This window comes from Sarcophilus harrisii, chromosome 2 (genome assembly GCF_902635505.1).
Source record: "Sarcophilus harrisii chromosome 2, mSarHar1.11, whole genome shotgun sequence".
In the NCBI taxonomy this organism is placed as follows: Eukaryota; Metazoa; Chordata; class Mammalia; order Dasyuromorphia; family Dasyuridae; genus Sarcophilus; species Sarcophilus harrisii.
Genome location: NC_045427.1, coordinates 114,496,620 through 114,518,308, shown reverse-complemented (window position 1 = coordinate 114,518,308; position 21,689 = coordinate 114,496,620). Strand labels below are relative to the sequence as shown.

Sequence of the window (21,689 nt, the reverse complement as noted above, 5' to 3'; positions counted from 1 at the left end):
AGAGAATGGAGCCAAAAATGTAATAGAATGAAGGTGGTATATATGTGCACACGCACACATAATACAATACATTAGTGTGGTTAACAGAAAGAAAATTGGTTCAGTAATCATAGAACCATAAAAGTGAGGCAAAGTCAAGAAAAATGAGCTGAGAGTAAAGATCAGTGCTGTTGTGGAAAGGATGATGTAAGAGAAGGTGAAAAGTCTTAGAAGGGCAGTGCCTTGAGTGCTGATTCTACCACTTACACACTGTATGATCTTGAGCAGATTCCTTTTCCTATTGGGTCTCAGTTTCCTTATTTGTAGAGAGAGAGGATATTTAAGGTTCTTTGCAGCTGTAGCACTCTATGAAATTAGTTCTGCAGCTCAAAAGAGAATCATATTCCCAGAGCTAGCAGCAGATTTTCCAAACATCAAATCTTTTATTTTTTTTTATAAAAGAAAATTAATCTCCTAAGCCATGGTTCTGACTTCACATCTGTTGAAATGCCTGGAATACTGTACAGTGAATTCCAACTCTGGTGTGTTCAATGGAGGAATCTGTCACAGGTGGTAATTATTATGACCTTCAGATCTCCAAGGGAAGGGCTTTAAAAAAAAAACACAAATAAACTGTAACCAAGGCTTTTTTGTATAATGAAGTAAAGAAATGATTTATGTTCAGATATAATAAAGACAGTATTAGACGATAATTAAAAGGTTTGTTTCCACAATGAGCTTGGACTAAGTCCATGGTAGTCTTGAGTCTTGGACCCAAATAGACCGTCATTGAAAAGCAGAAAGATCACTAGATTTTGGAGCTAAATGTGACTTGGATTCAAATTTTAGTTCAATTATTGACTACTTTAAAATGTTTTCTAGCTCCATGGGCAAGTAACTTAGCCTCTGTGTTCCAAATAATTTTTTATGTCTCATCTTTGAAGCCTTCAAGAGGATGATGACAATATTTTACATATTTCACTAGTAGAACACCAGAGTTGAATCAGAAAATATGGATGCTAATTCTAATATTGCTATAAATTCACATATATCATTTAGTAAATGCCTACTACATGTTGTTACATGCTGAGTACACAAAGTCAAAAGAAAAAAATTTTTCCTGCCCTGTTTACATTTGACCTGGGGAGAACACAATGTTGAATGAAGGAAAACCCATTTATTAAGCACTATTTTCCAAGTACTATGCTAAACATTGAGAATATAGAGAAGTAAAGACAATTCCTGACCTTGAGGAGTTTACATTCTAACAGAGAAGGAAATATAGATAGCCCAAGGAGAGAAAATTTTTGTCTAGGGCATAACAGGATGGTTTGTTGGTTCACCATTCAACTAGCATGAATTCTCTAGAAACAATAGCAGTATTGATTTGAGTATTATGCCCAGATCAAAAGATTTAAAAGGTTCATGAGGTTGAAGAACTGTGAGGAATATGAAATCAGCAAGGCAGATGTGACGACCTGGGAGGGAGATTAGATGTCATATGAAGATATTTAACTATCTGCAGGTAGTTCAGGAGCAGAATAGAGAAATTGTTGGACTTAAGATCAGGACACTCCCATTGCTTTGTTCTTTGTGAATTCAAATCAACAGTAAATTGATAGATGAAGGAAATAAAATAAGCACAATATATCTGAATTTCAGTAAAGCATTTGACAAAATCTCTCCAAATATTTTGGAGATAAGATGAAATGATATTTGAACAGTTTAGTCAGAACTGACAATGACTAGATTTCAAAATTGTTGATTCTGGTCAACTTGATCTCTTTGATTTCTGTTTTAGTCACACTGTTATATTCTCTGACCTAATTAATCTAATTAGCATTAGTTGTGTCCAATTCTTTGTGACTGCACTTAGATTTTCTTGATAAAGATACTGAAATAGTTTGCCATTTCCTTCTCCAGCTCACTTTTCAGATGAGGATATTGTGGCAAACACAGTTAAGTGATTTGCTCAAGGTCACACAGCTGTTAAGTGTCCGAGGCTGGATTTGAACTCAGGAAAAGGATTCTTCCTAATGCTAGGTCTGGCGCATTATCCACTGCAACATCTAGCTGCTCCTAAACAACACAATTGCATTTTTTCATGTGAAAACTGATTTTAAAAAAAAGTAGCACAAATGCAGTGGATATAGGATTTTATTTTTCAAGGATTTATCAGTCACAAAGTTTCATTTATCACATACACACATATATATACACAGATTCTTAACATGATAGAAAAGAGCACAGGATTTAGTCACAAAATCTGATTTTTATAGTTTTAATATCCACAATCTGAATGTTCTTAATCAAGTCATTTAACATGTATTTCAGTTTCTTTTACTATAGATGAGAGGTATGAAGTCTTTTAAGTGTTCTTCCATCTCTAAATCCTACAACAACCTATGATAATTATCTAGTTAAGTAACAGGATGATCGAGGGAAAAAAAAACACCTTCAACTTGGAGTCAGAAAACCTGGTTTCAAATTCAACATCTTATTAGTCATATGACCTTAGGAAATCACTTTTTATGTACACATGCCTAAACCTCTTAGGCTTAAAGATCTAGAAAGCCTAGAATAGCTGGCCAACAAAAGTCAACCTCGTTTTAATAATTGTATGACTGCCTCTCAATTTTTCATCATAAGAGAAGAACTAATGATTAGGAATTAAGATAGATGTCTTAAGACAGACCTGTTTTGGCAGAAATACTTTTGTGTGTGCTAAAGACTTAAAGTTAATGTTTACAGCAAGCAAATAGAGTTTTTTGCTTATGCTTCTTTATAAATTATTTAAGCCCAAAATATCCCTGAAAATGACACATGAAATATTTAAATATTATTTAAAACTATTGAATGGACTGCCTGTCTCAGAAAGTTTTGAGTTTTTCCTCCATGAAGGTCATACTAAATAGGAAGGTCAAATGTATTAGCAGGGATGGGGTAGACTGGGCTCCTAAGAAAGTACAGGTTAGACTAGGTGACAGCTGACATTTACTCCATCTCTGAAATTATATTTAAGCCATCAGTTCTTCATCTATAAAAACAGGCATAATAATACTTGAATTCCTAACTTCACAGTATACAATGAGATAATGTCTACAAATCTCTTTTAAAACTATAAAACTATATAAATTTGTGAGTTCTTTTTATTACCCTGACTCACACATGCCTACCCAATTCATGAATGCAGAGAGTTGCCAATTGCCGATAATGGCCAGCCCCTGATAAAAGTCAATTCAAATTTAGTCAATAAATATTTATGTACCTCTCATGTGCCAGGCATTGTGCTAAGTAATGGGGATACACAGAAAAGCAAAAGGTGATTCCTTTTCATTAGAAGGTAACAGTCTAATACAGCAGACAACAGGCAAACAGCTATTTATAAACCAGATATTTACAGGATAAATTGGAGATAATTTTAAAGGGAAGACATTAAGAGAATTAGGAATGGCTTCTTGTAGAAGATGGAATTTAATCTGGAACCCGAAAGAAGCCAGGGAAAGCAGGAGATGGAGGTGAAGTGGGAAAGAAGTCCAAAAATGCCTAGAATCAAGAGGCAGAATGACATGTATGAGGAATAGTTAGGAAACCAGAGTAACTGGATTATAAAGTACAGAGAAAGGATTAAAATGTAAAAAAGACTAAAAAGGTAGGAATAAGTCAGATAATGAGATTTAGAAGCCAAAAGGATTTTGTGTTTGATTCTGGAGGAAATAAGGAGCCAGTGGGTTTTATTGATTAAGCAGGGGTAACATGTTGAAACCTATGCTTTAATAAAATTAACGCTATAACCTAGTGTTAACTGGACTTGAGTGGACTTGATCAGCAGGTATTGTTATAGTTGAAAGGTAATGAGGGCCTGTACCACAATGGTTGCAGTGACAAAGGAGGTAAAGTAGTATACAAGAGAAATACAGCTAAGGGATAGACTGACTTGATATAGATTTGGTGGTTGTAAGTGAGGACTTAAGGATGACATCTAGATTGCCAAACTGGATGAGTCTGAGGATGGGGATGTCCTTAGTAGTAATAAGGAAGTTAAGAAGTGAAGGGTTGAGGGAGAAAATAAAGAAGTTGAGTTTAAAATTAAAACAAGTTTTAATGTTGAGTTTAAATCGTATACAAAATATCCAGTTCAAGATGTATAATCTTGACTGTTGAAGCTTCCAGACTGGAGATAAAAAGACATGTTAGGGCTTGACAAGTAGATCTGAGAATCATCTGAGATAATTGAATTCATGAGAGCTGATGGGATCACCAAAGGAAATGGTGTAGAAGAAGGAATATGAATTAGGATATGCATGTTAATATGCATGACCTAGATGAAAAACCAGAAAATGGTATTGAGCAATGATCAGATAATTAGGAGAAAGTACTTTCACAAAAATCTAGAAAGAATTTAGGAGAAGGGGGTGATAACATCAAAGTTTGCAAAGACTCAAAAAGGATGAGAAAAAGACAATAGATTTAGCAAACAATAATTTTAAAGAGAGCAGTTTCAGTTGAATGATGAGATCAGAAGCCTGTAGAAAGTTAAGAGATTGAAAAGAAAGGAAATGGAGGTACATAATATAAACGACCTTCTCAAGAAATGGAGATTGGTAGAATGCCAGAAGGAAAACTTGAGCCAATCACTGCTTCCCCTCACTCTGAGCCTCAGTCATTTCTTTTCTTTTCACTTTTATTCCCAGACTACTAAGAGTTTCTTTTTCCCCAAAACCAGAGAACCTTTTTATCCAGGTGAAATCTAGTTTAGATCTAGAAATTTAGTCCAACCTGGTTTATATAAGAGAAAACAAAAGCCTGGAGAGATTAAGTAGTGTGTTCATAGAATGGTGATGGTAATCTAGTTTACAAGCTATTCATGAGCAAAAGGTCTGAGAGTTTTCATGAATTATAAAACCAATGAGAGTCAGGGATATAATATCACTTCCCAAAATGGAATAAAGTACCTCAAGGGTTTAAAACAATGGAAATTAAGAAAGAAAGGAAACCTAGTATCCAAAATCCTAACACATCTGGAATACTATGTTCAATTGAGACATTAAAATCTTTGTCAACTATGGGCTTTTTGTTGTTCAGAAATGTCCTATCTTTGTGATCCCATTTGAGGTGTTCTTGGCAAAGAGACTGGAATGGTTTGCCATTTCCTTCTCCAGCTACTTGAAGACATCATGTCAAAGGGAGAATTTGGCTCTATTTAGACTCAGAGGGGAGAACTAGGACCACTGGGATTGTGTTTCCCTTCAGATCAGATCTTATGCAGATTGGTCTAGGTGAGCTCTAAGGTCCCTTTGTGAAACTCTGAAATTCTATGAAATATGTTTGTGTATGTGTGTGTGCGCGTTTATTTATATAAACAGATATTTGCTTATGTATGGATATATCCATATGTAGATACATGAATTATATACATACTAACATGCACATGTATGTATATATACATATATAAATATAAACATTTGCATATGTATGCATATATATATATATACACACATGGGAGGAACTAACCAAAAATCAAAAAATGAATACACACATAAACACACATCCTACGGGCTTTGATATGTGTTGTTTAAATGCTTTTTTTGTGTGAAATACAGGTGGATATGACTAAGCTTTTTTGTGTGAAATACAGGTGGATATGACTAAGCTTGTAGCTGGGAGAATATAGTATCTAGCAAATCTAGCCCTAGAGGCATAGCTAATGATGAGAGAATAAGAGACTGGAGCAGTATATTAGAATGTGGATTGGTCATAAGAGCAGTGGTAAGAACTGATAATGAAGTTTGCACCTTCAAGAACCCACTTTTTAAAATTTCATTTTAAATAGAGTATACTTTTTATTGAGGGCTCAGGATTATTGTCCTTGACCTAAGTCATATGTTTGCTGTGAAATGATGTCTCTTAATAACTAACTTAATAACTAACTATTTAAGTTATCACCCGAAATGACCACAAGTTCACTTTACACATGTGGGAAAGGAACTAAGGGTACATTCCACTATTCTTTGAATAAAATAAAGTGTTTGGACCTTGTAGCAACTCTTCACATGGCCTTTTAAATTCAGATTCATGGCTGCCTTTTGAAGGACCAAAGTTGTTGAAAAATCTAACTTCCAGATAATGAGAATGTTTCTATACCATTTTATGAGACATCTTTAACTGGATTGCTTTTTTTTTTTACTGAGATAGGAATTTAAGACTATTGAGGAATACTCTTTAAAATTTCATTGTTATATTTCATTATTAGCTACTTCTTAGTCACTGTATTGAAAGTTGTTCTACTGTTGGGAATTTTTGTTATTTTTTTCTGACTTGTAAAACTTCATCCAGTCAGCAAAAATAAATAAAATAAAATAAAAACATAACACTCTTTTTTTTTTTTCTGCTTTTCTTTCAGGGACGATGCATCAATTTCACTCGAGTAAAGAACCAACCACCTGCCAAGTATCCACTGAACAATGCCTATCGACCCCCTTCTCTGCCTCCTGCCCCCATTTATACTCCCCCACCTCCTGCTCCCCTCTCAACTCCCCCACCCCCTAGCTCTCCCACCCCACCAACACCAAACCCACCTTCCATACTTCCCCCGCCCCCTCATGCCCCACCGCCAAACCGAGTGCCACCCCCCTCTCGCCCCCCACCTCGGCCTTCTATCTAGAATCCAGAATTCATCCTTTCAGTTCTCAGATGCCTTGGGGACAAAAGCCCCTCTGCAGTATTATAGCATACACTTTAAAGTCAAAGAGGGCTTTCCCCCCAATGGGTGGCAATCAAAAAAATCACATACATACTTTTTTAAAATTCAGAAGCAATAATAAACTGATAACTTCAGGGTCAGCCAAAAGCCAAAGAGAAAATTTAAAGTGCCTTTTAAAAAGCAAGCTGGCAGAGTGACAATAAAAAGAATGTTGTTATCTAATCTTCACCTCTGGAAGGAGGCCATTATGAGATTCCCCTCACCCCACCCCCAGAGTCAGAAGAGAATTAGCATGTTCTTCTAATTATCAGGATGTAATCCTATATTTCATGGACTCATTCACTGTATTTCAATGGCCTAAATGGGAATAGATCCCATGGAGACTCACAAGGAAGTCATTTCCTCAAAAATGAAATGTGACATGTGATTAGAAACCATATTCCTGGAATTCTCAATGAGTTCTTCCCAACTCTACTGCACCCCATGCCTACTTTAGCCTTGAGACTTCAGGAATTAAATAATCATTTGACTCTTGCAGAGTTGTAACACATCTTCTCAATCAAAGCAGGGTTTTGTTTTTGTTTTATATTGATTTCTAGCAAGAATCAGTAGGCATAGAAGTTTGAAACTCCATTAGTGGGTATCTGAGAAGTGTACCCTCAAAGAGGCATCAGACCAGAAGAGTTACAATGAAGTGGAAGCAAGTGTTTGTTGATAAGAGTTGGATATGTTACTTTGTAGAAGTGGAAATTAAATTTAAAGTGTCGTTCAGAGGAGAATCAGCATGTGTATAAAAGGGGAACAAGTAGCTTCAAAAATAGAATGAACCCCAGAATGGTAGAGCTGCAAGAGACCAAATTCTTCATTTTACATATAAGGAAACTGAGGCTTACAAAAGTTCAGTAACTTTTCCAAGTCACATAGATACTAAATATAGATAATAAGCCAAGAGTCAGATCCAGGTCCTCTTGATTGTAAATCCAGTGCTTTTTCCATTTAAATAGACTTTGTACATGGCCAAGAAATTACTCAGGAAAGGGATCAACCATTTCAATTGCATTGAAAAAGTTCTTCTCAAGACCTGTGGCTCATGAGGAATTAGGAATACCCCAACTTTCAATCAAATAGCTCCTCTTTCTTAGCCCTAATAATTTAACAACTTTCATTTATGTCCAGAATCACAGGTTAGCTAGGCTTGCAGAGATGTGTGGCATGAAAAAATAATCCATTTTGAATTTATTTTCACAAATTGAAATTATCTTCCCAAAAGGTAATCATTAGGACTGGTTCCCATAATACCATCAATTTTTTAAAGTTTTCATTTCAGAGCTGGGATTTAAACTGAACCTTTAATTTATAAATGATTACAGGGTAGGTTTGGGGGAAGTAGAGGGGTAGGATAGAAGAAGAGGCATGGGGGATGTTTGCTGTTGGAAAAGGATTATTCCCAAGCCCTTTGAGTAATATGAATACTATGAAAGTGTTTTATGTATATATATATATATATATATATATATATATATATATATATATATATTTCTTTTCTAGTGTCCAAGATAATCACATCCATTCATTATCTGTTAGCCAAGGTGAGGTCAGGCCAGATGTGCTATGTAGAAGTAGGTCAGTAAGGAATGCACTGCCTGCAATTTCACAAACAGGCCTTGGGCCCACCCAGCTCTATGGCCTAACCTAGAAAGGGCTATAAGTTAACTTTATGAACATCTGCCTTCGTTACACAATGCCAGAAGTCAGGATAGCTCCCATTGATATTCCTTCCCCCTACCCAATTTTCCTTCTCTTTTCCTCCAGGCTGAGATTATTACATAATTATACTTAGGCATTTTAATGTGAGGAGGACACATCTTTTCAAAATAACTCTAACCTCAAATAATTTACTGTGATAGCTGAAATTCCTACTATTCACTTCTTTTGGTACCATAATATTACCTGGGAATTTCACATTAAAAATTTGACTTAGATTAGCTAAGAATCCATTATTTCACTGGGGAATGTGGAATTTGTAATCTACCTGATGTATAGTAATTAAGTCCTAAGAACTACCCAAAGTACATAGAGATTAAGTGACTTTCCTGGGGCTAGATAACTGCTAAATCAAAATTTCATGTAGCTATTAAGTCAGTGAATTGAACTAAAGTGTTCTTGATTCTAAACCCAATATGCATTCCAATATATTGCGTCTGTTGTTTGAACTAATATATCAAATTATACTCACAATCCTAAAAAGTCATCTAACCCCCATGTTTTACAAAAGTAATCTTCCCAATTTTGCCTAGAGCTAGCCCTGCCTCTTTGGAAATCATAGAATATCAGTTCTAAAAGGGACTTCAGAGCAGAAACTAAAGACTATCAGAGCTAGAACTTGAAATTCAGTATCAGAAGTGAAAAGAACCTTAGAAATGATTAACCCAAATTCCTCCACAGTTGAAAACTGAAGCCCAGAAAGGGGTCATGGTTTATCTAAAAAGAGAGTGAAAGTCAAGATCTATTGTCTACTCACTCCTATCCCAGGACCCCTGCTATGACACCATGCTGCCATATACCCTACAAGGAATTTTTCAGGATTTCCTTTACCACAGGTTTCAAAACGTTTGGCAGATTGTTTTTCCCCTTTCCCATTTCCAGAGCAAACTTCGCCTTCTGCTTTTTATAAACATCATTTTGGAAGCCAGACGTTCCAATGCTAGCCACAGTGATATCACTGAACACTGGATCTCACATATCAGCTGTCATATTTTGTAGGAAAGGAAACCTCTCAAGGACTCCCAAGCCCTTGAGGTTGAAGATAATCAGCCCCATCAAACTGTTTTGTCTGCTGGCAGCACAGAACAGTATCTTTTCCCATCACCCAAGTGGTAGTGGTCCCTGCCACAGCAGTAGCAAACACTTCTCTTCTTCTTCAATGGGCTGCCTAGTACAACCCTTCTAGTATTGGTGCTAGAGATTTCAGAAGTAGGGATAATGCCCTTCCTCAAAAGCATGTTTCCCCTGATCTATGTCAGCCATCTTTTTTGGTGTACCAAAGTGCACAGTATTTGTGCTGTGGGAATGTGGAATAATCAGTCTCACAAAGGATTGTCAGTGTTTGTTCTTCAAATGTGAAATTAAAAAAAAACAACTTTGTGAAAATGACCTTCCTCCAAAAAAATAATAAATAATGTAGCAATGATGTCACATGATGTCCCCAGTCATTCAGAATGGCTGGGTGTGGGGAATGGGAATTTATATACACTGTAGTGATTGAACCTGTGTTTTAAAAAGCTATTAAATACAGAAAAGTCATCAACCATTTTGTAAAACCTGTCAGGACATACTAGAATCAGCATTTCTATATGAAAGAAGCAAAGGATATACAATTATGATCATGAAAATAAACAAAATGATTTTCAAAGCCCATGTTGGAGTCCAGTTCCAAATTCATGTTGTATATATTCTTAATGCATGCTTACCATATGTTAGATGGAAGCATTTCCTATCCAATGTGGATAAAGAGAACGGTTGTAGTAAATTATTATAAAGTCAGTGATATTTCACGGCAGGTACCAAGCTGTGCTTGTTTGTTGTCTCATGATTGTATTGCTTTTTTTATATAAATGTACAAATATTTACTAAAGGGACGAGAACCTATTTTGCATAATATTAATTGGGATGGACTGTTAGTCCCAATCTGCCTTTAACAAGTCAAACTAGCTTGTGTGTAGCCTGGGATTTAGGGATATCAACATGTGTCATAATCACATACCAGCTTTACCACCTAAAAGTCCTCAAACTTTTTAAATAGGAGGCCAGTTCACTGTCCCTCAGACTATTGGAGTGCCGGACAATGGTAAAAACAAAAACTTTGTTTTGTGGGCCTTTAAATAAACTTCATGGCCCTGGGTGAGGGGGATAAACGTCCTCAGCTGCCGCATCTGGCCCGCCAGATGCCCGCAGACGTACTTTGAGGACCCCTGTAATTAAGTCATAAGGGCTTGAATAGATAAATGGAAGGGTTAAGATTAGGTTACCTAGGAAGGTATTCTGACCAGAATTCACTAACTTAGAAATATTCCTAAAATGAACACTAATGATCTCCTATGCACAAGGAAAACACAAATATGCAGCACTTAGCAAAGTGCCTGGCAACAAATAATCGTTATTTGATACACTAACACTGCAGATTTAATAAATTAATATCATGTAAATCAGGTTGAACTAGCTCATGTACTATATACATAGATATGTCCAATAAAATCCTATTTATCCAGAATGGTTGGGGAAGAGGTATTCTGATTAATTGAACATTCTAGTTAAACTGAATGTAACTGTATATACCATATGTGCATTATCAATTTTCAAAGAATTAGAATATTATAAAATACAACTAACACTAAACTATGCTGAACATATTTCATCCTTCCTTGGTTACTAATAAGGAATTTCAGAAACTTTTAGTGCCTCAAGTTCATTGTTATAAACATCCATTATCTTTGTACAATACTGTAGATGTAGAAGATATGAGATATTGGGTAGAATCTGTACTATGACATGCTCTAGAAGGTGCTTTTTAATAATTCCCAAATGTCATTCTGTTTATCATTTGTCTCTTTTTCATACACATAGAGTACAGATGATGCTAATATATAAACTCCAGAGCATCATGGCTGGGCTGCCTTTCTAAAAATATAATCTCTGTAGCAAAGACCAAAGCAGCCTTCTCCCAAATTGTCCCAACCCCTTAGCTAAAATGTTTCACTGATTTCTTTACTGTTCTTTGTCTTTTACTTTTGCAATAATCAAAGTCTTCCCAATTTCTGCATTTGTCACTTTATCAATGTCAATACCAGCTTCCTGATGAATCTTTCCTTGATACACATATCCAGAAAAAAAGTGATATTATTCTCCTTAAATTTCCCATAGCACTTTGTCTAGGCCTCTTTTTTGCACTTCCTCCTTATGTATCATAGTTATTTGAATAAATATCTTTATTGTCTCCAAGCAACTAGGTAGTACAGTGAATAGAGCACTGGGTCTTGATATCAGAAAGATCTGAGTTCAAATCCAGCCTCAGACACTTACTAGCTGTATGACTCTAGGCAAGTCACCTAAACCCTGTTTGCCTCTGTTTCCTCATCTGTCAAATGAGCTGGAGAAGGAAGTGGCACACCACTCCAGTATCTTTGCCAAAAAAAAAAAAACCCAAAACCCAAATAGAGTCATGAAGAGTCAAAAATGACTGAACAATAAACTCTACTGCCTCTCCCCTTTTAGATTGTGAGCTCCTTAGGAGCAGGACCTGTTTTCATCTATCTTGTACTCCTAGCACTGAGCACAGTGCCTTGTACATAGTAGGCACTTAATAAATGTTTGTTGGATATGTTGTTGAATTAAATTTATTTGGAGGGAAGACAGGATATCTTCATTTCAAGACTTTATGCTGATTCATTTTAATAAGCTCTGCAAAATCATCTCGGTGAATAGAAAATGTCCTACAAATACAAAATTGGGCCAAAGTCATCTCCAAATCCTCATGAATGCCTCACTTATCATAGAAGTCAAGGCATGCTATTATTTTCAATGGAAAAATTCTAGAAACTTTCCAAGAAAATATGGGAGTAAAGTAAAGATGCTCTTCTCATTATTATGTGACATGATTCTAAAAATGTTAGTCATAACAATAAATCAAAAAAAAGTGAAAGTGAAGAAGACAAAATGTTCTCTATTTTCAGATTATATGATGGTTTGCCTTATTTTTAAAAATATCTTAGAATTAACAAAGAAATGAATTATGACAATAGTTTCAGTAAAGAAGCAGAATATAAAATAAATCAACAAAAATTGTTGTCACTTCTATGTGGCAATAATAAAATCCAGAAGGAAATAATAAAAAGAGAAATCACAATCAAAATAATTCATAAACTTATAGTCAACCTAAGAAGACATAAAATACAATTATAAAATACTCTTTAAAGAAATAATATCATAATTAGAGGGGCATTCATTGCTCAAGTTTGTGTTACAATAACATAAAAAAGTTATAGTATTTTAATGAGTGTACAAATTTAGTACTAAACAAATCACACTATCAATAGAATATCTTAAAGAGCTAGAAAAAACAATAAAATCCATTTAGAAGAATTAAAGGTTGAATATTTAAAGTGAAATTACTGGAGAAAAAGGTAGAAATGAAAGAATAATATATGAAGATCTAAAATCATGTTACAAAGCAATACTCATCAAAAATTATTTGATACTATTTATGTAATGAGAAGTAGAAGAGCCTAGATTAGCAAGAATCATAAATAATCAAAGTTAGTGTTACAAAAATAATGGTTATTTTCTTTTTTTGTTTTTAACCTAGATTTCAACAAATCCAAGAAAATAATTTACTTAAATAAGAAATCCCCCCATTTTCAAAGAACTACTGAGAAAATTAGAAAACACTTTGGTAGAAATTAGGTTTAAATCAACATGTTATATACCATAATAAAGTAAAAATTAATACTTTATTTTCTAAATACAAAAGGCCACACAATTAAGAACAATTGGAAGAGAATGAAATCAGGGATCTTTCACAACCATGACTATAAATGGCAGAATTCTTAATCAAATAAATGATAGGGAAGATTATAAAAGACATAGTAGATAGTTTTGATTTCCAAATATTGGCACCATTCAATCAAAGGATTATGACTTATCCTAGAAGAGTGAAAAAGTTGAAATAGAATCATTAAGTGATTTATTTCATGATCAGCAAGAATCCATCTCCAAAGTTCATATCTCCTTGGCAAATCCTAAGGGTTACTATATATTATATATGTCTAAAATGTTAGCACAAATTGGTCCAGAGGGGAAAAGAAGATGCTCAATGAGACCATATTAATATTTTGATATAACCATTACAATTTATTTTGGAATTGTATTTACCTGGAAAATCATGTTCAGAATGAAAGAATAACCTAATAGCACAAGTAAATATGATGACCAAATTTGTCAAAAGACCCTTACGAGTGTAGGTGTACAAAGATCATAGGCCAAGTGTTCCAGACACACCCACCCCATATTGGGGGGAATTCTACTGAGTCTTTAAAGAACAACTAATTCAATACTATATAAACTATCCTGAAAAATAGGGGAAGAAGGAATCCTATCAAATTCCTTTTATGATACTGACATAGGAGGGCCATAACAGAGAAAGAAAATTATAAATTAATTTCCCTAAAGAATGTTGATGCAAAAATCTTGAATACGATGTTAGCCAAAAAAACATTACAGTGAATTATCACTAGGATAATACACCATGACCAAGTGGAATTTACCACCATTGCAGGGCTGGTTCAATATCAGAAAAATTAATAGCATAATTGATCATATCAATAATCAAATTAACAAAAATAATATTATCTCAATAGATGCAGAAAAATAATTTGACAAAATACAACACCCATTCCTATTTTTAAAAAAAAAACACTAGAAGGCATGAGAATAAATTGAGTTTTCCTTAAAATGGTGAGTAGCATTTATTTAAAACCATTAGCAAGCATTATATATCATAAACTAGGAGCTTTTCTAAGAGCTGATCCAAATAAGATCAAGAGTGAAACAAGGTTTTGTTATGAGCCAGAACCTGAAACAAGGTGTTAAGTCACTAGAATTGATAGAAACAATGCTTAAGTTTACACCTTTAAGAGTTCACATATTAGCTCACATATTAGAGTTCACAAGTTTGGGAGATTCACAAGTCAGAAACCCACAATCCCACTCTCTCCTTTGGGTTCACACCTTTAAGAGATCATATATAAAAAGCTCTTAGAGCTTCAGTCAAGAGACTTGAAGAGATTGAGAAGTGAGGAGACAGTGGAGGAGATTGAGAAGCCAGGAGATGGAGTTGAGCTAGAGGCAGAAGCTGGAAGAGCTAAAAGACAAGCTGCAAGAACTCTTGGAACCAAGGAAGGAGATAGGCCTCTAAAAAAATTAACCAGGCTATTTTTGAAGAGACAATAAAGGACTGTACTTTAATCCCTGGCTGCATTTGAGGTGATTATTGATCTGAGCTGAAACTAAGGCTGCCTCCAGAAACCTCCCCAAGAAACCTGCTCCCAGAGAACCATCATATATTAGAGAAAAGAACACCACAAGGTTTTCTTTTATCACCACTATTATTCAATATTGTACTAGAAAGGTAGCTTTAGCAATAAGAGAAGAAAAAAATTGAAGGAATTAGAGTAAGTAATGGGGAAACAAAATGATCATTCTTTGCAAATGATATGATAGTATATTTAGGGAATCCTAGAGAATTAACTAAAAAACTGCTAGAAACAATTAACAATTTTAGCAAAGTTGCAGGAGATAAAATAAGCCCACATAAGTCATTAGCATTTATATATGCTACCAACAGCCCAGCAGCAAGAGATAGAAAGAGAAATCTTATTTAAAATAACTATAGATAATATAATATTTGGGAATATTTTGTCTGCTTTGTCCTGTCAAGACAAAGCCAGAAACTATATGAACACAATTACAAAACACTTTTCACAATCAAGTTAGATCTAAATGACTGGAAAAATATCAAGTGCTTATGAATTGGCTCAAGAATAAATAATATAATAGAAATGACAATTCTACCTAAATTAATCTACTTATTCAGTGCCATACCAATCAAACTGCCAAGAAATTACTTTATAGAGCTAGAAAAAATAATAGCAAATTCATCTGGAAAAACAAAAGATTAAGAATTTCAAGGTAACTAATGAAAAAAAAAAAAGTAAAATGAAGGTGGCCTAGCTATACCAGACCTAAAACTATATTATAAACAGCAATCATCAAAACCATTAGGTACTGAATAAGAAACAGACTAGTCAATCATTGAAATAGGTTAGGTTCACAAGGCCAATAGTCAATGACTATAGTAATCTAGTGTTTGATAAACCCACAGACTTTTGGGATAAGAACTCCTATTTGACAAAAATTGTTATGAAAACTGGAAAATAGTATATCAGAAACTAGGCAGTGACAAATACAATACAGTGACTCTACACCAAGATAAAATTGAAATTGGTTCATAATTTATACATAAAGGGATAAGCAAATTAGTAGAACAAGGGATAGTGATCTCTAAGATCTGTGGAGAAGGCAGGATTTTATGGCCAAAGAAGAACTAGAGAACATTATGAAATGTGAAATGGATAATTTTAATTACATTAAATGAAAAAGTTTTTGCAAAAACAAAATCAATGCATCCAAGATTAGAAGGAAAGCCGAAAGCTTGGAAACAACTTTTACAGCCAGTGTTTCTGATAAAGGTCTCATTTCTAAAATATATAGAAAATTGACTCAAATTTATAAAAATAAAAGTCATTCCCCAATTAATAAATGGTCAAAGGATATGAACAGACAATTTTAAGACAAAGAATTCAGCAATTGTCATCATATACTAGGGAATTGGCAAGTATCATAAAAGACAAAAATAGTCATCTAGTTATTTTGACATGGCATAGATATCAATTCATTAGCTAGACTACCTATTAATTGGTTATCCCTCACTCTCACAATATGATTGGTCCATTTTTTTCCTTCTGGTAATACAACTTTCTTTATAAAAACTTTCATTCTGAACTAAATCATCAACAAATAGAAACATTTCAAACAAAAGATCAAGAAAGAAAATACACTTTACAATAGTTCTCTTGGGCAATTCTTCATTTATAATATATGGTAGGCTGCTCAGACCCAACATATACTTTTAAATTGTCTACCAGCACTCTTTGGGCAAACTTAAATATCAGTTCTTTGCAGATTGCCATTCTATGACTTACAGACATTTTTCGGCTTACAGACGCTTATAGACAAAATAATATTATTATCAATAAGAAATATCTGTGGTTCTAAAGAGAAGCTTTCAATCATTAAAAGTACAGCTTCATTTCTCAAAAACAAAGTAGACCATTCTCCTCTGCTTCCTGTTCCATTTCACTGTTCATTTGCAATTTCTGTCCAATATACATGTCCTGATGCATCTGAATTATGAGAGTTCTACCCAGCTCTCTGACACAATTTGGTTTGGCCAGCTGCATATCATAATTAGAATTATAGACAATTTTTATACATCTGAATGAAAAGTTCAAGTATAAGCAATTTTCAGGCTTGTAGATTCCTACTCAAGTAAATACCTTCTTGATTAGCAGCACTAGCTAGCCATCCCTTCTGGCCTATGTTTTTTTTTCCCTTTGAAACATTATACAATTGTCATTTTCACATTGCAACTTCCCCCATTGCAGTTTCAATATATATCATGGTCAGCATAAGAAATTAAATGGTAATTTGGGGGAAGTTTTGTAGAAGCCACAGATAACACAAAAAAAAATTTAGAAATTCAGAAACACATAAAATATATTTTTGTATTGTATTATTATCAACCCAAATTTTACAGTAAAAAGCCCCATAAAAGAAAAAGAAAAAATCAGACTTTTTCTCTGGAAGAAAACAAGGGCCAAAATATTGTACATAGATTTTCCAGAGCTGGGGGTACTGCACCTTTAAACCCTGGTGATGTGGAAGGATCATGGTATAATTCCACTGCAAAATTCTAAGCATAAATTACAATTTACCCAAGTTTTTCAGAAGCTGGCTCCTGCATACCTTTACAATACAACATCTTATTACCCTCTATGCACTCTACAAACCAACTACATGGCCTGCTTTCTATTTCATATCCACAACAAACCACCTCTTAAACCTTAAAGCATTATAGAAATATGAGTTATTATTACTATGCTAAGTAAGCATCTGTCTAGAACTATCTCAGAGAAAGGGTGTGTTGAAATGTAAAGGATAACTGCCAAGTTCATTTTGCTTCAAGGAAAAGGAAAAGAAGCCATTTGTTTCACAGAGAAAAATAACCACATTTCATAGTCAGCCATGACTCACTCCTAATCCCCTCCTCACTACATATGTAATATTAGAGCATATTATTAAAGAAATTGTTCCAACCATTCTGGAAAGCAATCTGGAACTATGCCCAAAGGACTATAAAACTGTGTATACCTTTTGACCCAGCAGTGCCATTACTGGGTCTGCATCCCAAGGATATTATAAAAGAAGGAAAAAGACCCACATGTGCAAAAATGTTTGTAGGAGCTCTTTTTGTGGTATCAAAGAAATGAAAAATAAATAGATGCCCATCAATTGCAGGATGGTTGAAAAAGTCATAGTATATGAAGATAATGGAATATTATTCTTCTATAAAAATTATAAACAAACTGATTTTACAAAGACTTGGAAAGATTTACATGAACTGATGCTGAGCAAAACAAGCAGAACCAGGGATACATTGTATGAAACCATGAAATAACAACAAGTTGCATGACCAACTATGAAAGACTGGTTCAGTGATTCAAAGCAATATGCCATCTGCATCCAGAAAAAAAAAAAAAACTATTGAGTATAAATCAATACATATGCTATGTTCACTTATTTTTTCAGGTTTTTTTCTCTTTCATGGTTTTTCCCTTTTGTTCTGATTTTTCTGACCCAACATGATTCATAAAGCATATTAAGAATAAAAATGTATATTAAAAATAAATAAATTTTAAAAATAAATAATCAAGCATCCAAAAAACAAAAGAAATTGTTAGTGAACTTTAGAAAAAGAAATGGGATGTTGAGAATTGTTATCAGGGTAGCTAGGTGGCACAATGGATAGAGCATCAGCCCTGAAGTCAGGAGGACCTGAGTTCAAATCTGGCCTCAGACACTTAATACTTCCTACCTGTGTGACCCTAGGCAAGTCACTTAATCCCAATTGCCTCAGCAAAAGAGAAACAGAGAAAGAGAGAATTGTTATCAAGAAGACAAGACTACTTGGTGAGCAGATGTTGGGGGGGAGGGTAATCTAGATCTAAGAGTGATATAAGCCAGCTAACAATGAAATCTCTAGAAAACAGAAAAGCAGTTATTTTTCTGAAAACAAATATGGAAAAATAGCAGGAATTTCCAGATCATACACTGTCTGTTGCAACCTTGAAAATTAGGATATTTAGTACAATTGAAGCCTCTGTGCCTCTCTTCTCAGCCCCTCCCTGTTTTTATAGTCCCCTAATACCTTATGTTTCTGTCATATAATTGGCAAAATCTTGGACATCATGTACCAGGGAGTTGTCAGGTGAAGAATCAAGGCAAAAAAGCCTCTTGTTCTATTTGTCCTCTCTTGCTCTTGCTCTATTTGTCCCCTCTTGCTATTTTTTTATCCTTGTCCATGCCAGCAAATCAAGACAAGTCAAGAAGTATTTAGTAAGTGCTTACTCTAAACCAGGCACTGTGCTAAGCATTAGAAATACAAAGAAAAGCAAAAATAAATAAAACAACAAGCAAATAAGTAAATGAATGAATGAATGGGTGAGAGAAGTGTGCAAACAATGATGTACAAATGATAAATTAGAAATAGTCTTAGAGGACACTAACCAAGATTATATAAAGTAGCACATTAACTAAAAACTTGAGGAAAAACAGAGTAATCAAAGGTAGAATTGAAAAGGTAGAATATTCCAGGAATGGGGACAGCCAGTGAAATTACTCAAAGACAGAAGATGTGAGAGAAACATTGTCATGGGCTCCCAGAGTTTTTGGAGAGAAATAAAGCATAAGACTGGAAAGACAGGAAAAAATAAGGTTATAAAGGGCTTTAAAAACTAACCAGAAGATTTCATATTTGATTCTAAAAGTAATAGATACCCAGTGGAATTTGTTGAATATTTGAAGAAGAGTTGGAGTGGTAGAGGTTAATGTGGTCAAACCTCTGATTTAAGAAAATCAACTTGTCAATTCTGATGGAAGTGGCTATCTTCAACAATGAGAGGATCCAAGTCAGTTCCAACTGATCAGTAATGATCAGCACCAGCTATACCCAGCAAAAGAACACTGGGAAATGAGTGTGGACCACAACATAGCATTTACACTCTTTCTGTTATTGTTTGCTTGCTTTTTGTTTTTCTTCTCAGGTTATTTTTATCTTCTTTTTAAATCCAATTTTTCTTGTATTGCAAGACAACTATATAAATATGTATATATATATTGGATTTAACATAAACTTTAACATATTTAACATGTATGGGACTACCTGCCATCTAAGGGAGGGGGTGGAAGGAAGGGGAAAAGTTGGAACAGAAGTTTTTGCATATTCCTTTATCTGTGAAGCCTATTATCAATGTTGAATTTTTTTTTCTCTTCTAGGGTATTTACAGTACTTCACTATAATATTTAAAATAAATATTTGGACATAAAAAAGAAGTTTTTGCAAGGGTCAATGATGAAAAATTACCCATGCATATGTTTTGTCAATAAAAAGCTATAATAAAAAAAAGAAAAAGAAAAAAAAGAAAATCAATTTGATAATGCAGTGGAGGATGAACTAGAATGAGGAGGGACTTGAGGCAGGGAGGCCAAGCAGCACCACCTTCCTTGATCCCTTGTGAACACCAGAAACCTATAAGAGAAAACATAAAGAATAGCTGAAGGTGATAAATTGGCAATATTTCCTTGCTGTTTCTTTCCATTACTTTTGATTATTGTTGTTAAATGAGTTTCCTTTTCTCCATTGGAATCTCTCACTAATATTAAGATTTATTATGTGGTCAATACCAAAGCTTCTTTCTATTCCATATAGGGTCACATAACTGATTATGCAGGGGGAGGTGAGAAATTAAGACTTAGTCTCGATAAATATTTGATTTGCATACCTACACATCCGGGATTGTGTAAAATTTCTTGGTTGAAAAGAGATCCTGAGTGGAAAAAGTTTAAGAAACTCTGATCTATATGGTATGTGGCTTTTTGCCCTACTCTAAGATAATAAATGATGATTTTGACAGAACTAATTAACAGACTATTGGTTTCTCTTGAAATGTTAGTTCTCTTTTTCTCTTGAAAAAGATCACTGTTCTTAATTTTGTGCACAACTTAATTAAGATCTATTTAGTATAGGTGCTTTCTTCCTCCTGTCTCCCTAAAAAATAGCAGCTATAAGAGAAGGATGCCATCTAAGGTTCTAATATTTGAACAATTATCCAATTAATTCTACATTAGGACCAGCTGAGTCAAACTCAAGAACTGGCTTTTCTGTATGGACAAGTAAGTATATGGAATCATTTTTTATAGAAGATGAAGCAAGTTAATAAATTGATAAATACAAGTAATTGACATGGATTTACCAATAGCTAAGAAGTTGATCTATCTAGCCTTGCAAAATTATCACAGGTGCTATTTGCCACAGAAGTTGATATGGTAGAGTTTGCCCTCTTTGTTTTTATTTTATTTCTACAGAGCAATAGCAAAGAAGTTGTTTTCTCCAATTCACCTCTTGCTCCTTCTGTTAGATCAGACATGAGGACTGATTTTCATCCAACACCTGAATATATGTGAAATATGCACAAAGATATCTTCCATGAAAAGCCTTTCTAATCTTACAACCTACTCAGTGTCTTATGATGTAAAATCTCTGTCTTTTGGGCTGTGGTGGTGGGATTTTTTTTGTTAAGTTTTCATTTTGTTGAAAGAGAAGGAAGAAGAGGGAGGAGAGGGAGAGGAGGTATAAAGAAAATGAAAGGAGGAGGTGGAGGAAGGAAAAGAAGGAAGAGAAGGAGGAAGAAGAGGAAAGACCCATTTTTAAGCCCCAATTCTAACACTTACTAATCCTATGATCCTGAACAAATCACTCTCTGATTCTCATTTTCCACACCTATAAAAAATGTAATACTTACATTATCCACCTTACTATGTTACCATAAAGAAAACACTGTAGCGAAGTCTTCTAGAAATGTAAGAACAATTATTAGCCACAGTACAAGGCTATCATTCAATCTCTGTTCACTGTAAATATTGTTTGTATTTGACGTCTCATGAGAGGGAGAAAATAGATATTTTAGGGTCTGACATCCAAATTAGGGTGATGAAAGATATGACATTGCTAACATTTAGTAGAGCTTATCTCGTTTCATCTTTTATCAACCCAGAA

At 34.3% G+C, this 21,689-nt stretch overlaps 1 protein-coding gene across 2 annotated transcripts in view; it reads left to right on the top strand.

The window, feature by feature from the left end:
• ANTXR1 (ANTXR cell adhesion molecule 1) overlaps positions 1 to 10,699 on the top strand; it is a 277,518-nt gene extending 266,819 nt beyond the window's left edge. The window contains exon 18 of one of the 2 annotated variants that reach the window (XM_012539935.3): positions 6,383 to 10,699. In XM_012539935.3, the coding sequence (XP_012395389.1) occupies positions 6,383 to 6,643 (261 nt within the window). In that variant the 3' untranslated portion in view covers positions 6,644 to 10,699. The remainder of the gene's footprint in view (positions 1 to 6,382) is intronic. The other variant, XM_031950625.1, reaches the window with a different exon arrangement.
• Positions 10,700 to 21,689: the final 10,990 nt, after the last annotated feature.